We start from the raw sequence: 13072 nt of genomic DNA, 5'->3' as shown, positions 1-13072 counted from the left end.
TTTGACGAACCTACTGGAATTTTTTGAGGACGTAACTAGCAGAATAGATAAGGGAGAACCATTGGATGTGGCGTATTTGGATTTTTAGTAAGTTTTTGATAAAGACACACTAACCTCTTTTGTGGGAAAAATGAAAGCACATGGGATTGGGGGTAATATATTGGCATGGATTGAGAATTGGTTAGCAGACAAGAAAGAGTAGGAATAAATGGGTATTTCTTGGAGTGGCAGACAGTGACTAGTGGGGTACAGCAGGGATCAGGGATCACAATACATATCAATGATTTGAATGAGGGAACCAAATGTAATATTTCCAAGTTTGCTGACGACACAAAACTTGGTTGGAATGGGCACGTTGAGGAGGGTGTTAAGAGGCTTCAAGACAATTTAGACAGGTTGAGTGAGTGGGAAAATATATGGCAGATGTAGTATGACGTGGATAAGTGTGAAGTTATCCAATTCGGTAGGAAAAACAGAATGGCAGAGTATTATTTAAATGGTGACAGATTGGGAAATGTTGATGTACAAAGGGAGCTGGGTGTCCTTGTACACCAATCACTGAAAGCAAGCATGCAGATGCAGCAAGCAGTTAAATGGTATACTGGCCTTCATTGCGAAAGAACTTGAGTACAGGGGCAAAGATGTCTTCCTGCAGCTGCAGAGGGCCTTGCTGAGACCACACCTGGACCTGACGTTTCAGCTCAGTGGATGGGAGCATTCGGGAAATGGACCACCAACCGCGATTGGCCCCTGACCGCGATTTTACGCTGGCAAGCGCTGTCGGGATGAGGGCGGGCGATGATGTCAACCCGGGCGCTCTCTGACAGAAAGCTCCCTGAAGGCAGAGAGAGCTGCTTCAGGGAGCTAAAGACCCAACATTCAGAACATAAAGTTTTTAAAATCAGGAGAAAAATGTCCAAGCATCACAATTGGGCACATGAACATATAGATTATAAAAGCGCTGTCCACAGATTTCTATTTTCATTTTATTTAATAACGGAGACCTCATCCCACCCTTTGGATAGGTTTGATGAAAAACGTAAAGGCCGCCTGGCCAATTGCTCGTCTGCCAACTGTAAGGTTGGGTGGGCTACATAAAATTGAGCCGTTAATGGGCTTTCGTGTCCTCTAATTGCCGACGGATGGGCTTCTGACTTTTGCTTGTGCCTGCCAACTGAAATATCGTGCGAGCGTGGGATGACTTTGGGACGCTCACCAGATGTCATCTCGTGCGATTCCACACCAGATTGAGTTGGGCGCCCGCCTGCCCGATCAGTGTAAAATTCAGCCCCTGGAGCACTGCGTGCAGTTTTGGCCTCCTTTCCTAAGAAAGGGTATACTTGCCATAGAGGGAGTGCAGCAAAGGTTCACCAGACCGATTCCTGGGATGGCAGGATTGTCGTACGAGGAGAGATTAGGTCAACTTGGCCTGTATTCACTGGAGTTTAAAAGAATGAGAGGGGATCTCATTGAAATGTATAAAATTCTGACAGGGCTGGACAGACTGGATGCAGAGATGATGTTTCCTTGGCTGGGGGGGGGGGTTCTAGAACAAGGGGTCATGGTCTCAGGATAAGGGGTAGGCCATTTAGGACCAAGATGAGGAGATACTTCACTCCAGAGGGTGGTGAACCTGTGGAATCCTACAGAAGGCTGTGGAGGCCAAGTCACTGATATATTTAAGAAGGAAATAGATAGATTTCTGGACTTTAAAGGCATCAAGGGGTATGGGGAGAGAGCTGGAGTACAGTGTTGAGATAGAGGATCAGCCATGATCATATTGAATTGCAGAGCAGGCTGAATGATCTACTCCTGCCCCTTCTTTCTATGAATGGCCTCCTTCTGTACTGTAACAATTCTGTGATTCTGTGGAATGTTCTGGAGTGGCTGGAAATAAAATTAGTTATTACCATACTAATTTGAGTGTTTATTTGGACAATACAGTTGCAGCTACTCCATGCCTGCAGATTCTACCAGGGCTCACTATTAGGCTTTCACTCATAGATTACTACAGACTTTTTCATGGAAGTATCGATCAATAAAAAAACATCAAAATGTCGCAGCTTGTACTGAGGATATTTATCACTAACTGGTCTTTGCTCCTTCATCTCCTGAAGGTGCTAACTCATCATGCATGTGTTAAACAAGGCACACAAGTACCAAAATACCTATATCTTGTCTCCAAGCTGCCTCCTCCACCCATATCTCAGACTGTGGTGTATTGCACTTTGGAATTTGTGGCATTTAAACCCATATCATTGCTGTTGCCACATCCAAAAATGACTGCATTGGGTATGTTTCTTAAGAATTTGTTGATTTTAACCCCTTGAAATAGTGGAAGGATTCCCAGGCTAATAGTCGGCTAGGTTGTGACATGAATGTTCCTTCCATGTTTGTAACCATCTTTCTACCCAATGATTGGTTTTATGGGCTCCCGCAACTGTTGTGTTCAGATAAACACTCTAATTGGTGTGCTAATAATGAGCTGTTTTTACTTATAGGCCCTCTAGTGGGGAAAAAAGCAATGGGATTCTGCAATCTGTTTGAGGGGGGAGGGTCACCCATACCCACTGGATGCGAGTATCCCAGATTTGAACCCCTGCTCCAACCAGTCCAGACATGTGGATTTTGAATCTGGGTTGACATCCAGTGCATCTGGCCCTATTGTGGGAGCCCATTTAATCTTCCTGCCATATAGGACAAATCCCCTCTCTATTGACCCCTGTAAAGATGGTTACAGTCATGGAAGGAACATTCACGTCAGACTGCTAATCAGCCTGCAGGTTCTCCTACTATTTCATGCTATTCTCCAAGGGAAAAGCACGAAGATATGAAAACAGCAAGGTGCCAAATACAGGCCGAATATCTTTTCTTGGTGACGTGGGCTATACTACATGCAGTTGTCAAGAGGGCAGTGTCAAATAAGAGAAATAAGCTAGCATTCCCTTATAGTCTTTGGATGAATGTTTTCAAAGGGGATTGAGTGGTTGCTTTGCAAAATAAAGATTTGCGTTCTATAGCATTTTTTTTCCCTTCATGGGATGTAGGCAAAGCCACCATTTGATGCCCATCCCTAATTACCCTTAAACTGAACATTTCAGAGGGCATTTAAGAGTCAATCACATTGCTGTGGGTCTAGAATCACATGCAGACTGGACCAGGTAAGGGTGGTGGATTTCCTTCCCTAAAGGACCAATTTTTGCAACAATGGTGACTACCATTAAGCTGAGAGTAGATTTATATTCCAGATTTATTAATTGAATTTAAATTCCACCAGCTGCCGTGGTGGGATTTGAACCCATGTCCCCAGAGTATTAGCCTGGGCCTCTGGATTACTAGTCTAGTGACATTAGTGCTCTGTCACCTTCTTCCCCTACAACAGCAGACCGCACCAAGGCACTTCATAGCCAATGAAGAACTTTTGAAGTGTAATGAAATGGAGGAAACATGGCAGCCAATTTGCACACAGCAAACTCCCACTAACAGCAAGGTGATAATGACCAGATCAACATTTTTTTTTTTAGTTATGCTGACTGAAGAATAAACATTGGCCGGGACATGAGTCTTAACACCTCAACTATTCTGCAAGCAAATCTTATAAGTTCACATTGGAGAGTAAGCAGGGCCTTGACTTAATATCTCGTCTGAAAGACAGTACCTGTGACAGGGCAGCACTCCATCAGTACTGCACTGGGACTGCCAGCTTAGATTTTTGTGTTTAAGTCTCAGGAGAGCGACTTGAACCCATAACCATCTAACTCAGAGGTGGGACTACGACGCACTGAGCTACAGCTAGCACTGCTGGTGCAGCAGCAGGGCACTATTCTGGGGTTGAGATACAGGATTAGGCCTGAGTTGGTGACATCATACTAACCCAGGAGAGTGAGGTGGTTGGCATGGAGGGGTGGGTGTGATGAGGTGGGGGTGGGGAGGTTGGTTTGCTCTATATTGACATATGGCATTAGCATCCAGTTCATACCAAGAAGAGAACAAAAAATTATCAGATGGTCTAAAAGCCTGACAGCTCGGTGCGCTCCATGCGTGGGCAAGGTGCCAATCCCTTGGCACCATGCTTCAAACACTGTTAATTAATCTTACCGTGAGTCACTCTGCAGGGCATTGCACCAGCAGAAAAAGGAACATTTAATCATTCACTCAATGCTCAATTCCACCTCTGACAAGGAAAGAGCTTAAAATTATCCTGACATTCGTGTTTACAGTGGTTTTGCTGATGTGGCTCTAACCACAAGGGATACAACCTAGATTTAATCCTTTTATTTTGCCAATCTATCCCTTCCCCACTTTGCCCGTCTCTTCCCCTTCTCTTCTACCGAGGGCACTGATTCTTGCCAGGTAACAGGTGCCCTGGCATCACTACAAAACTTTGCTTATTATTCCTGAGCAAGTAGCGAATACTGGTGGGCAGGCTGCTCAACCATAAGAGTATCCCAGCTGAATCCCATCGAGTTGTATCCAATGTCTTGCACTTCCCAGGCAAAGGTCATTTCCTAGGAATTAGGGACAGGAATCATGGCTGAATTTTTTCTCTCTTGCTCCATGGGACTTTTGTACAGAAGTGGGCTGGGTGGGTGTGGGACCATGACTGTTCAGGGTGTTCAAACACCAACCCTAAAATTCCTATGCCAATTATTAAAAGCCAGTAGACAGGTACAAAAAAAAAATCAAAGGCTGTTGGCCTTTATCTGAAGGGGATTGGATGGCAAAAAGATAGGTGTTATGTTTCAGTTCTACACAGTTTTGGTCAGGGCCATCCATCGAAGAAGAGCACTGGAGTTCTCCCCAGTGTCCTGGGTCAATATTTACCCTTCAGTCACCATCACTAAATCAGATTGACTGGTCATTATCAGTTTGTGGCATCTTGCTGTGCACAACTTGGTTGCTGTGTCTCTTACATTACAACAGTGATTGAATTCAAAAGCATTTCATTGGCTGTAAAGTGCTTCAGGACATCCTGAGGTCATGAAAGGTGCCATATTAATGCAAGTCTTTCTTTTTCTTTAACTGCCCTACCTTGGTTGCTAAGACCCTCAACCATATTTTTATCTCCAGACCCAACTTGTCTCAACTCAATGGTCTCCTGGCCAGCCTTTCATCTTTCACCCTCCATTTGGGATTAGGTGACTTTTTTTTTTTTGGACAAAGCTTGATGTCATCCAAAATTCTGAGGACCCACATCCTAACTCGCATCAGGTCCTGCTTGCCCAATACTCCTGAGCTCGCTGATAGCTCATGGGGTCCGGCAACGACGCAAGATTTTATAGTTCTCATCCTCATCTTCAAATCCCTCTAGGGGCTCACACTTCCCTACCTCTGTAACCTCCTCCAGTCCTGCAACAACCCTCTGAGATTCCAGCGCTTTTCCAATTCTGGCCTCTTGTGCACTTCAGAGCTCCTTCATCCCACTGTTCCTTCAGCTGTCAAGGCCTTTAAACATTCTTATGTCCCTCTTTTAAGACGTGCCTTAAAACTGACCTCTTTGACCAAACTTTTGGTCATGTGTCCTATTATCTCCTTCTTTGGCTGTGCCAGTTTTGTTTGCTGATTAGGCTCCTGGTATTTTTTACTACGTTAGAGGTGCTCTTTAAATGCAGGTAGGAGAGAGAGAGCAGTGTTGATAAAGAAGAAGGTCTATGTTCAACCTTCTCTCCGCCAACATTCTGAGTGCTATTGTTGAAGCGCCCACCTCTGAGGCCTGAACAACTAGCACTGGCGATCTGCCCAAGGTCAGGTCCTCTGTTTATTTCTCCGTACCTTGTGTTGCTCATATGACCCTCTCATTTTTGATTTCAAATTGTCTAACATCATCACTCTCTTTCTCCATCTTGGCCTACATCCCTCTGATCTTCCTTCAGTTGCCTCCTTCAACAACTTCTCGTAGCTCGGACTCTGGCCAGTCTAAACCTTGCTGCCTCTTCTCGAGGGTGTTCACTAACGATCTTTCCTCTTCCACCATCCTGAGAACCTCAAGATTGCTCTTGGGCTCTCTCTCTCCAACTGCTGCACCACATCCGTCTTCCAGCGCCACATTTCATGACTTTCTCGTCTTTGGATGTCCGCTTCAGCCCCAAACAACAGGACACTCCAAATCACAGTCTTTGCAATTCTTTTCTTACGATCTCTGCTCATTCCTGTGATGAGAAATTCTTTATGTTCAGAGTGCATTCTTTGCTATTGCTCTGACTTCTTTCTGACGATGTTTCCCAGTTATTTAAATCTACTTTCCCACTGTTACTTTTCCCAATCTCCATAACTTGTGTCCTTTTTACATTACTTTTCATTTCACAAGCTTTTGCCACTTCATTCATTCTATCCACCAGCCTGCTGGAAAAGTCCTTCCTTACCTATTGGCAGCAAATTTCTGTGATATGTAGCCTCCGGGAATTTGTGTGACAATATACCCCCAGAAGAAGGATCCGTGAATCATTCCCACCGTCTCTGGATCCCAGTTAAATCTAGCTTGCTAGAAAAAAAGGAAGGAAATAGATTAAAATCTTTAAAATATATATATATATATATATATATATAATTCTCTTCATAACAACTTGTTGCACAAAGTAAAACATTTTCTCATCTAATTCTCTCGCTGGTTACCTTGGATCAGTGTCCTCTGGTTACTGATCCTCCTGCCACTAGAAACAGTTTATCCTCCTTTATCCAGCAAAACCTTTCACAATTTTGAACACTTCTATTTAGTTTGCCTATGGCCTTGTCTGCTCTAAAGCAGTATCTCATAAACTAGGATTCACAGACTCCTAGGGGCCCGTAGAGATTTTCCAGAGGGTCTGCGATATAATTGCATGGTGGATAGAGGCAGACATGGTGTGATCCCAGTGGCAGGAGTGGACTGACTGCCACATGTCGAGCGCAGAGTGGACTGGCTAACTCACGTAGAAGGGGAGCGCACATGGAGAAATGTTGGCATCGACCTGACAATGTGGAAAATTGAGCAGCTGTGTCCTGTCCACAGAAAGTAGGACAAATTCAATCCAGCCAGTTACCATCCCATCAGTCTCCTCATGATCATTAGCAAAGTGATGATGTCAGTTGCGCTATCAAGCTGCACTGAGCCAGCAATAACCAGCTCATTGATGCTCAATTTACATTCCACTGGGCCACTTGGACCCTGACCTCATTACAGCCTTAGTCCAAGCATGGACAAAAGATATGAAATCCAAACGTAAGGCCAGAGTGACTGCCTTTGACATCAAGGCAGTATTTGACCAAGTGTGGCATCATCCTAGAAAAATTGAAGTCAATGGGAATCAGGGAGAAAACCCTCTGCTGGTTGGTGTCATACCTAGCACAAAGGAACATGTTTGAGGTTGTTGGAGGCCAATCATCTCTGCTCTAGGAAGATTGTTGCAGGAGTTCCTCAGTCCCAGCATCTTCAGTTGCTTCATCAAGAACATTCCCCCCATCTTATGGTCAGAAGTGGGATGTTCGCTGATGATTGCACGGTGTTCAGTACCTAATACTACTCCTCAGACGCTGAAGCTGTCCGTGCCATATGTAGCAAGACCGGGGCAACATTCAGGTTTGAGTTGATAAGTAGCAAGTAACATTTGCATGAAATACTCTCCACTTGCCTGGATGAGTGCATCTCCAACAACACTCAAGAAGCTCAAACCATCCAGAACAAAGCAACCCATTTGGTCTGCATCCCTTCCACCACCTTAAACATACATTTCTCTAACATTGGTGCACAGCGATAGCAGTATGTACCAGCTGCAAGATGCACTGCAGCAAGTTGCAAAGCCTCCTTTAGTAGCGCCTTCTAAACTCACAACCTCTACCATCTAGAAGGACAAGGGCAGTAGATCCATGGGAACACCACTATCTGCAGGTTTCCTTCAAAGCCACCCACCACCTTGACTTGGAGCTGTCTCACTATTCCTTCACTGTCACTGGGTCAAAATCCTGGAACTCCCTCCCTGGGAGCACTGTGGGTGTGCCTACACCACATGGACTGCAGCAGTTCAAGAAGGCACCTCACCACCCCTTTCTCAAGGGCAATTAGGGATGGGCAACAAATGCTGGCCTAGTCAGTGACACCGACATCCCATAGAAAGAATAAAAAATAAAAATAATGAAATATTTACAGTTTTACAACCTGTAATTGAGATGGGGTGGTCCTTGTATATGAATCCATTTGAATAGGGTTCCTTGAACCAAAAATGTTTGAGAACCAGTGCGCTGAGGAGAACAGTCCCAACTTTTCTCTCTCGCTCGCTCTCTCTCTCGCACTCTCTCTCCTCTCTCTCTCTCGCTCGATTGGATTTTATGTGAAGGTGATGCCTTTGTTGCCTTTAGATTTGACTAATCCAACGCTCTCCTGGCCAGGCTCCTATCTCCCACCCTCCAAAAACATGAATTAATTCAAAGCCCTGCTGCCTGTACCCTAACTCACACCAAATCCCATTCACTCGGCATCTCTGTGCTCAATGAACCGGCATTGGCTTCTCAACTCTTATTGATGAGCTCACCGCCACCCACGCCCCCTGACTCCTTTTCTCTGTAACCGCCTCCAGCCCTCGGAGATCACTGCAGTCCCCCAATTCCGGTCTCTTGTGCATCCTTGATTTTTAACACTCCTCCTTCAGCTTTCTAGATCCCAATCTGAAAATCCCTCCCTAAAACCTCTCAATTTCTTGCTTCCAAAAAATCTCTCTCTTTGAGCAAGCATTTGGATTGCTTGCCTTAATATTTCTTTGTGGCTTGATGTCAAATTTTGTTTAATAATGTTCCCGTGGAGTGTCTTTAGGATTTTTTTTTTAGCTATTTTAGACATGGTGTATAAATGCAAGTTGTTGTTGCCTCCTACCTCTATGATGAGTTTCCCATTGCTATAGACCGTGTTGTTGTTCACCATGCTCACGATGGCCACTCCGAGATTGCAACGGATCCCGAAGGAGATGCAGAAGCCCAGGCCGCTCATCATGGCGATGACATAGCGCTTCGGCAGCCCGAAGCAGGTGCAATCCACGACCGGCTTCCGTTTCTCCGCCACTCCGATCGCTCGACCATCCTCAGTCAGCTCGATGGTCTCTCCAACATTCTGTCGCTTCTCTAGGATTCTGTGTTGTTAAGTTAAAAAGCAGGTGAATTAATATCTCGGGAAAAGAGGGAGCAGGAACAGAGAAGACCAGAGAATTCATTTACATAAACCTTTGAAGATGGCAAGACAAACTAATAAAGCTGTTTAACAAAAAAAACATTTTGTTGCTGAATAAATGAGACATGCGGTCAGAGCTTTTCATCTTACACTCATCAGCACTGGTGCAAGAATACCAAGTTTCAATTGAAGCAACAACATAGGCTCTCTTTGAAATTTGGCATTCTTACATCTGTCCTGCTGAGTGAAAGATGAAAAGCTTCAACAGCATGTCTTTTTTTTTTCAGCAATATTCAAGTTCTGCACTACCATGCGACTAAAGTAAAGCATATGGGATCGTTGGCTTTATAAATAGCATCATGATGGTAGATTTTACTTACCGAATGGTGTGTGGGTGGTTCAGTAACGTGCTAAACCCACAAGTCTGGATTTTCCTGTATACTGCAGGTTTAACTTCAAAACATGCAACTTTTGGTTGTGACAAGTTCCCTGTCCAGAAGGCAGCCTAACTGACAGGCTTGACATCTGCATAGGTAGAATTCCAGACAAGGCCACAGAACCAGGTAGGTCCAATCCCCAATCCCGTGTGCAGGGGTGGAGCAGTCCGATCCCAGGGGTGAGTGGTAGCATGTCGGGGGCCGGGACTTTTATGGAGAGGCAGCTTGTGGGGAGCTGGAAGGAAGCATCCCTGTTCCTCCTGGCTCACAAGCAGAGCTGTAAAAGCACCGGCCTTCTCCTAGAGGCTGCCCGTGCCTTGCTGCAGCTGTCCGGTTTCCCAAAAAAAGTTAAATCCAAGTCTTCCAGCCTTATGAACATATTTAAAATGTCACCTCTCCTCCAGGGAGTGGGTGACTGTCCAGCCCTCCATAAAACCTGAAAATTGGCAGGTTAACGCTTGATTCTTAAGGTATATGGAATTTCTGCCCATTTAACTCAACCCCACCCACCTGCAACCAATCCCATCCACTCGACTGGGTTAAAACAGCCCCCATCATGTCACAAAACAAGGGCGTTATGCTGAACCATGATAAGTCACTGAATACATCTCCACCGGAGTTTTGAGTCTGCTTCTCTGCACTGTACTTTAGCAAGGATGTAAAGGCTTTGGTGGGGGAGCAGAGCAGATTTCTTAGAATGGTACCATGGGTGAGGGAGAAGGGAAAGGTGCAATTTTATACAGGTGTTCGAAATTATGAAGGCTTTTGATAGAGGAGAGAGGGAGAGGCTGTTTCTACTGGCAGGAGGGTCCATAATCAAAGGATCCAGATTTAATGTAATTACCAAAAGAACCAGAGGGAAATGAGGAGAGTCTTTTATTGCAGCAAGTTGTTTGTGATCTGGTCTGGAAGGGCAGTGGAAGCAGATTCACGAGTAACTTTCAAAGAGGAATTGGAAAAATATTGAGAAAGAATTTACAGGTCTATGGGGAAACAGTGGGGTGTGTGGGATTAATCAGAGATTTCTTTCAAAGGGCCAACACAGACATGATGGGCTGAATGGCATAACCACCAATGGTGGGCAAAGGGAGTAGACAGTACACGCAGCAGCAGAGTCAGAACGGAGCATGGGCAGAGATTGTAGGACCTGAACTGCTGCCCAACTAATTCCTCACAGACCAAGCCATCAAAAATTCTGACCTTTATGTCTCAGTGCCACACCAGAAAGGGATCTTTACATCGAATTACATTACAGCACGAGGTCTTTTTAAAATTCATTTATGAGAAGTGGGCGTCACTGGCTAGGCCAGCATTGATTGCCCATCCCTAATTGCCCTTGTGGTACATTGGTGTCCCTGCCTTGCAGCCAGGAGCTCAGGGTTCAAGTCCCACTCCAGGACCTGAAGGCCAAGGTTCACAACATGGCCAAACAGGTTGAGTACCAAACTGTTGGGTTCCAACACATGCCAATCACAGGCATTAAGAGCGGGAGAGATTCCTGGTCAGCTGTGTGATAGAGATAATGTTGGAGTCTCTACCATCACTATCCATAGCTCCGGGCTACAACATGCATGTAACAGTGCATGTTGCCACAGCAACTCAGACTCCCTGAGTGATCTGTAATACATCACCAGCACAGAAAGCTCCAGATGAACTTCCTCCCGCCCCTCCTTCATTTAAACCCAGTCAGCATATCCTTCCATTCCTTTCTTCCTCATGTGTCTATCCAGCTTCCCCTTTAAAGGTATTGATACTATTGACCTCAACCACTCCCTGCGGTAGCGCGCTCAGAATTCTTGCCTCTTGCTAGATAAAAAAAGGCCTCTCCTGGATTCCCTATTTGATTTATGTGAGACTACCTTACATTTATGGCCCCTAGTTCCTATCTCCTCCACAAGTGAAAAAAATCTTCTATACATCTATGTCATATTTCCCAAATTGTGGGTCAGGGCCCCCCCCCGGTGGGGTCACGGCCCCCCCAGTGGGGTCACGGCCCCCCAGTGGGGTCACGAGACGGGATTCTGGGGCTGCGAGCTCTGAGGCAGCGATGGCCATTTTGAAGCTCAGACTGAGCGCTAACAGCTGCAAGGCTCCTTTGAACCCTTTGTATTTTGTTCCTAACGGTGGTCTTGGCTTTTTGCTGCAAAAAAACGAGGCTGCGAACAGGTCGGTGCCCCTTGATTTGAAAGAAAAACCCTGCGGCTTAATCACTTCCCATCATGCATCAACTTCAGCCCCCACCCCTCCCCCCACCTGCTCAGCAACTGAAGGCACTCAACAACTCTCGTACCCCTGTACCGCCCACCCCTCCCCCCTCCAAATTTTCCCTCTGGTGTCATGCAAAGTTGGGGTGTTAAAATGGGGTCACACTGGGAAAAAGTTTGGGAAGTACCGGCCTTTGCAATCAAATCCCTTCATAATATTAATGGCCTCTCCTAAATTGTTCCCCACCCCTCCCACCGCCCTCAGGCATCTCTTTTCTAGAGGCCACAAGGGAGTTGGAGACAGTTTTCTTACAAAAATTATGTAACGTACAACATTAGGCATGAGGATTTGGCAGGAGGCGAAGGCAAGTAAAGCACATATTTAAAGTGCCGTTAACGTCATGAGAACAACTTGTTTCAACTCATCTCTGAATAGATTTTATTTGTGGCAAGAATAATCAATCTTCATAAACGCAAGGCTGCTTTGCAAAGACATGCCGGGCTTTAATCAGGATTAAGGATGGATCAAGGCTTCCGTGAAGCTGCAGATAAAAATAGCTGTGTTAAATGCATGTCGCATCTAATCGTTGATTCAGCAACTCCATCTAAATAAAACCCAACAGAACACACTTACACACACTTTAATTTCTAGATGATCTGGATGATTTTTAGATGCTGCCTCTCAGCACCATTTGGAAATGATTACATGTTGTTAAAGACTGAATATTTGAGGACAGAAATGATGCTCAGATTAGGAACTCTCGTGCATTTGATGTAGTGAATGGGAAGAGATAAAATCCTTTGTGATTGGGAAGGGCACAGTGTGTTAGAATTCAGAAGAATGGTGGGGGAGCAGGTTGTGATGAATAAGAAATGTTACAATGGGAGCAACTGGTTTGTGCCCCTCGAGTTCTTCAGCGGGAGAGAATTGGTGGAGATTTGGTACATTGGAATGTAATAGTGTGAGTGAATATGGTATTTGGCCCATTTTGGATTGTTGTACACTGGGAGTGAATAGCAAGGAGTTTTGTGCATTGGATTGCAGTACACTGGGAGTGAATAGCAAGGAGTTTTGTGCATTGGATTGCAGTACACTGGGAGTGAATAGCAAGGGGTTTTGTGCATTGGATTGCAGTAAACTGGGAGTGAATAGCAAGGGGTTTTGTGCGTTGGATTGCAGTACACTGGGAGTGAATAGCAAGGGGTTTTGTGCATTGGGTTGCAGTACACTGGGAGTGAATAATAAGGGGTTTTGTGCATTGGATTGCAGTACACTGGGAGTGAATAATAAGGGGTTT

At 45.2% G+C, this 13072-nt stretch overlaps 1 protein-coding gene across 1 annotated transcript in view; it reads right to left on the bottom strand.

Moving 5' to 3' along the window:
- LOC121271749 (vesicular glutamate transporter 1) overlaps positions 1 to 13072 on the bottom strand; it is a 57245-nt gene that overhangs the window by 23655 nt on the left and 20518 nt on the right. The window contains exons 2-3 of the mRNA XM_041177976.1: positions 8843 to 9095; positions 6363 to 6481 (exon numbers count right to left, since the gene is read on the bottom strand). Of these exons, the coding sequence (XP_041033910.1) occupies positions 6363 to 6481; positions 8843 to 9095 (372 nt within the window). The remainder of the gene's footprint in view (positions 1 to 6362; positions 6482 to 8842; positions 9096 to 13072) is intronic.

Source organism: Carcharodon carcharias, chromosome 31, assembly GCF_017639515.1.
Source record: "Carcharodon carcharias isolate sCarCar2 chromosome 31, sCarCar2.pri, whole genome shotgun sequence".
Taxonomy (NCBI): Eukaryota; Metazoa; Chordata; class Chondrichthyes; order Lamniformes; family Lamnidae; genus Carcharodon; species Carcharodon carcharias.
The sequence above is the reverse complement of the archived record's forward strand: the minus strand, read 5'-3'. Positions and strand labels throughout refer to the sequence as shown.